The 5166-nt window shown below is 54.6% G+C and overlaps 2 protein-coding genes across 2 annotated transcripts in view; both read left to right on the top strand.

Annotated features, from left to right (window-relative positions):
- C8G (complement C8 gamma chain) overlaps positions 1 to 5166 on the top strand; it is a 618926-nt gene that overhangs the window by 303002 nt on the left and 310758 nt on the right. The window lies entirely within an intron of this gene.
- Positions 1 to 5166, top strand: part of NELFB (negative elongation factor complex member B) — a 19885-nt gene that overhangs the window by 2882 nt on the left and 11837 nt on the right. Inside the window, exons 5-6 of the mRNA XM_017505489.2 lie at positions 3034 to 3219; positions 3956 to 4068. Of these exons, the coding sequence (XP_017360978.1) occupies positions 3034 to 3219; positions 3956 to 4068 (299 nt within the window). The remainder of the gene's footprint in view (positions 1 to 3033; positions 3220 to 3955; positions 4069 to 5166) is intronic.

Here is a 5166-nt window from a genome sequence, read left to right as displayed (position 1 = left end):
AATTCTCCTGCCTCAGCCTCCTGAGTAGCTGGGATTACAGGCACGCACCACCATGCCCAGCTAATTTTTTGTAGTTTTAGTAGAGACGGGGTTTCACCATGTTGACCAGGACGGTCTCGATCTCTTGACCTCGTGATCCACCCGCCTCGGCCTCCCAAAGTGCTGGGATTACAGGCTTGAGCCACCGCGCCCGGCTCTATTTTTGTTAAGAGACAGGGTCTCACTGTGTTGCCCAGGCTGGAGTTGTGGTGTCATCACAGCCCACTGCAGCCTTGACGTTCTGAGCTAGAGCCAGCTTCCCACCTCAGGCTCCTGAGCAGCTGGGACCACAAGCATGTGCCACCACACTGGGACTAATTAAATGTTTATTTTGTAGAGATGGGGTCTGACTGCTGCAGTCTGGTCTCGAACTCCTGGGCTGCAGCAGTCCTTCGTCAGTCTCCTAAAGTGCTGGGATTACAGACATGAGGCACCACGCCCAGTGAGATTTCTTTTTGTTTTTTGTTTTTTTTGTGAGACAGGGTCTCACTCTGTCACCCAGGTTGGAGTACAGTGGTGTGATCAAGGCTCACTGCAGCCTCCGCCTCCTGGGCTCAAGCCCTCCTCCGACCTCAGTCTCTTAAGCGGCGGGAACCACAGGTGTGCGCTGCCATGCCTGGTTAGTTTGTGTATTTTTTGTAGAGATGGGGTTTCACTACGTTGCCTAGGCTGGTCTCGACCTTCTGGGCTCAAGTAATCTGCTTGCCTTGGCCTCCTGAAGTGCTGAGATTATAGGTATGAGCAACTGCAACTGGTTGTGAAATTTTTGTAATTAACCTTTTTTTTTTTTTTTTTGCCATGGACTCTTGTTCTGTTGCCCATGCTGGAGTGCAGTGGCTTGTCACGGTTCACTGCAACTTCTGCCTCGTGGGTTCAAGCGGTTCTTCTGCCTCAGCCTCTTGAGTAGCCGAGACTATAGGCATGTACCACCATGCCTGGCTAATTTTTGTATTTTTTTATGTTTAGTAGTGACAGGGTTTCACCATGTTGACCAGGCTAGTCTCGAACTCCTGACCTCAGGTGATCCACCCACCTTGGCCTCCCAAAGTGCTGGGGTTACAGGGGTGAGCCGCCGCACCTGGCCCTAACCAACATTAAACTAGCTGTTTGGTAGAACGATAACGGGAAGCAGAAGGTAAGAGTTTTCAGTATCCATGTTAAGAAAAAAAGATGAGATCAATTTCATTAATGTTGACATTGGCCCAGTATGTCCAAAGTATTAGTTTTCAGCACTTAATGTGAAAGATTGGGCTGGGTACGGTGGCTCATGCCTGTACTCCTAGCACCTTGGGAGGCTGAGGTGACAGAATTGATTGAGCCTGGTAGTTTAAGACCAACGTGTGCGACGTAGAGAGATCTCGTCGCTACCAGAAAAAACAAAGTCGCCAAGCTGGCGGTGCACACCTGCTGTCCCAACTACTCAGGAGGCTGAGGCAGGAGGATTGCCTGGGCCCGGAAGGCTGAGGCTGCACTGAGATATGATTCAGCCACTGCACTCCAGCCTGGGCAACAGTGAGAGACCCTGTCTCAAAAAGAAAAAAAAAAAATTTATCGAGCTATAATGTTTTTTGCAGGAGGGTCACTAAGATTTGAAACCTGGCGAGTCTTTCATGCTTAGAGCCCATCTGAACTGCACTTCAGATGCTGAACAGTTCCATGTGGCCGTGGGGTCCATTCGGGCCGTGGTTCCTGACCACGTGCACAGGCGGCAGCAGGCTTGTTGTGGCTGGCTTGTGCCACCTCTCTCCTCCCTTCCCTGTTTGTTTATTCCCAGTTGAGTCCTCCCTGGGCCGTCTTGTTCCATTGCTGTTAGACAGAGCCCTCGGGCCCTCTGTGAACGGGGTGCCCTGCATCCCCAGGTCCTCTCTGGGCCGTCTTGTTCCATTGCTGTTAGACAGAGCCCTCGGGCCCTCTGTGAACGGGGTGCCCTGCATCCCCAGGTCCTTCTTCATCCTGTCTCTTCTGGTGGCCTGGTGCTGCCTGTATTGATTTCTGTCTGTGAGGGACTTGCTTGGCCTGCTTAGTCATATGTTGATTGTCTTTTACATTTATTTTATTTTTTTGATTCGGAGTCTCCTCCTGTCGCTCAGGCTGGAGTGGCAAGATTTTGGCTCACTGCAAACTTAGTCTGCCGGGTTCAAGCTATTCTCCTGCCTCAACCTCCTGAGTAGCTGGGATTACAGGCATGTGCCACCACACCCAGCTTATTTTTGTATTTTTAGTAGACATGAGGTTTCCCCATGTTGGCCCGGCTGGTCTGGAACTCCTGACCTCAGGCGATCAACCCGTCTCAGCCTCCCAAAGTACTGGGATTACAGGCATGAGTCACCGTGCCCAGCCCGATTCTCTTTTAAAAAGTTACATTAAAAAAAAAAAAGGCCGGGCACGGTGGCTCATGGCTGTAATCCCAGCACTTTGGGTGGCTGAGCTGGGCAGATCAAGAGATCAAGACCATCCCGGCCAACATGGTGAAACCTCATCTGTACTAATACAAAAATTAGCCAGGCATGGTGGTGCATACCTGTAATCCCAGCTACTCGGGAGGCTGAGGTGGGAGAATTGCGTGAACCCAGGAGGCGGAGTTGCAGTGAGCTGAGATTGTGCCACCGCACTCCAGCCTGTGACAGAGTGAGACTTCGTCTCAAAAAATTGGTTGGGCTGGTGATATGCAGTTGTAGTTCCAGCTACTTGGGAGGCTGAGGCAGGAGGATCACTTAAGCCTAGGAGGTCAAGGCTGCAGTGAGCCACGATTGCACCACCGCACTCCAGCCTGGGCAACAGAGCAAGGCCTTGTTTCAAAAGTAATAAAAATAACAATCTGCTACCATCAGACTGGTGCCAATGTTTAATAAGAGAGGAGGGAACATTTTCTGCCTAGAAGTAGGAAAGACAGCGGTCAGAGAGAGGGCCGCGCCAGCCCTGGTGTGACGTCCGTGTGTCCTGGCTCTGGCGCAGCCCGGGAGGGTCCCTGGTCTGACGTGGCTCTCATGGCAGGTGGTGCAGCGGCTGACGCAGATGGTGGGGAAGAACGTGAAGCTGTACGACATGGTGCTGCAGTTTCTGCGCACGCTTTTCCTACGCACACGGAACGTGCACTACTGCACGCTGCGGGCCGAGCTGCTCATGTCCCTGCACGACCTGGACGTGGGTGAGATCTGCACTGTGGACCCGTGCCACAAGGTAGCTCTGCCCTCCCTCCCTCCCCACCCTGGCCCTCCGGGCTCCTCCTCCCCTTGGGTTTGGCTGGTCCAGGGACCACCTGGGTGCCCTCCTCTCCCAAGCCTGTTTCCTGGGCTCTGTCTTTCTGTCCTGCTGTGTGCTGGCCCCTTGGCACCTCTGCAGACCCTGACAGCAGGGAGGAGGCTAGTCCCCTGCATCTGAGCCAGCGACCTGGTTTTTCCTGGGGACTCCCTTGCCCTGTCCAGCCCTTTCTCTTCCCGAGGGCTGTAGTACCCACCATTGCCCCCGCTGACCATTGCCCCAGCTTGCTTCCATCTTTCCACCTGATCTGTGGCTCTCTGCTTCTCCAGAACCCTGGAGGCCACTTGTTGGCCTGGTACCGAGTGCTCCAGGAATAGGGTTTTTCCCTTCCCACGGGAGCCTGCAACCCGGGACCATCTTCCCGGGACTCTGGTGTCACCCTCTGAGGCCTCCAGTGCTTGCAGTGCCGCAGTGGCCACCCCAGGGTGCCATGAGGGAGTCCCTTTTTGGAAAGAAGCATGACCCCCTCCACCGTTGTCCTGACCCCGCTGCTTCTGCCGTGGGGTGTGGGGAGCGCTGTAGACTGGTGCCCGGTGCTGCTCTCACAGCAGCTGTGATTGGGCCAGAGGCCAGGGTTGGGGCTGTGTTTGGGGCTGGGGTTTCTGGTTGTTCTGGGAGGTTTGGGCTGGGTCCCAACCGTGCTTCCTCTTTGCAGTTCACCTGGTGCCTGGACGCTTGCATCCGAGAGCGGTTCGTGGACAGCAAGAGGGCTCGGGAGCTGCAGGGCTTCCTCGACGGAGTCAAGAAGGGCCAGGAGCAGGTGCTGGGGTGAGGTCAGCTCCTCGAGGCCTTCTGCCCTCAGTGCCCTGTGCACGTCCGGTCTGTGCTTGCTGTGTTTTGCTGTGGGTAGCATAAAGGGTCCAGCCCTGCAGGGTTCTGTGAGCCCCTCCCGGCTGGTGTAGAGACCAGCAATGTAGAAATAGAAGACACGAGACACGGAGATAGAGAAGAGAGAGTTTGGGCCCGGGGTCCACCGCTACCCGGGTCGCGGGACCAGCAGTGGCCCCGAATGCCAGGGTGCTCTTCTCACTTTCATTGAGTTGCAGATCTGGGGGCAGGGTAGGTAGGGCACGGTCTTGGTGGGGGAGACTGGGGGCAGGGTAGGTAGGGCGTGGCAGTGATAGGGTCAGGTCCATCACGGGTCATTCAGGTAGGGGCTCAGGAATTTCTGACACCCGAGGTGAGGTAAGGAGCGTCATGCATCAGCACTTTTTTCATACTTACCAAGGAAGAACTACAACATTAACACTTATATTACTGTGACTGTTTATCTTTTCTAAGACAAAAGGGGCCAGGTGCAGAAGCAGAGCATGAGAGTGGACATGGAGCGTGACCGCTGAAGCACAGCGTCACATAGAGACAGTTAACCCCCGGATGTCTGTGGGCCTCCCTGACAGCCATCAGGCCTACCACAAGAGCTTGGAGGAGCAGAGTTTTCTAGCGTCTCTGGGGAAGGAGATGTCTCAGCCATCTTGGACGTCTCTTCCCCTAGCTGGCTGAACAGCGGGCGCTTTCCCAGCGTTGACACTGCCGCACAGCCGAGGCGCCCTCCAGCAGCCCGTATACGGGTGGGGGTGACAGAGGGCTTAGAGCATCTTGCCTTAGTGTCATTCATTTCACAGTGTCACCCCAGGTTCACACTTCCGACCTGAGAGGCGTTAGTAAGAGAATTAATATCACCTATGATTAGGCCGGGCGCGGTGGCTCAAGCCTGTAATCCCAGCACTTTGGGAGGCCGAGGCGGGTGGATCACGAAGTCAAGAGATCGAGACCATCCTGGTCAACATGGTGAAACCCCGTCTCTACTAAAAATACAAAAAATTAGCTGGGCATGGTGGCGCGTGCCTGTAATCCCAGCTACTCAGG

The sequence above is a fragment of the Cebus imitator genome, unplaced genomic scaffold, assembly GCF_001604975.1.
Source record: "Cebus imitator isolate Cc_AM_T3 unplaced genomic scaffold, Cebus_imitator-1.0 Scaffold339, whole genome shotgun sequence".
NCBI classification, from domain to species: domain Eukaryota; kingdom Metazoa; phylum Chordata; class Mammalia; order Primates; family Cebidae; genus Cebus; species Cebus imitator.
The sequence above is the reverse complement of the archived record's forward strand: the minus strand, read 5'-3'. Positions and strand labels throughout refer to the sequence as shown.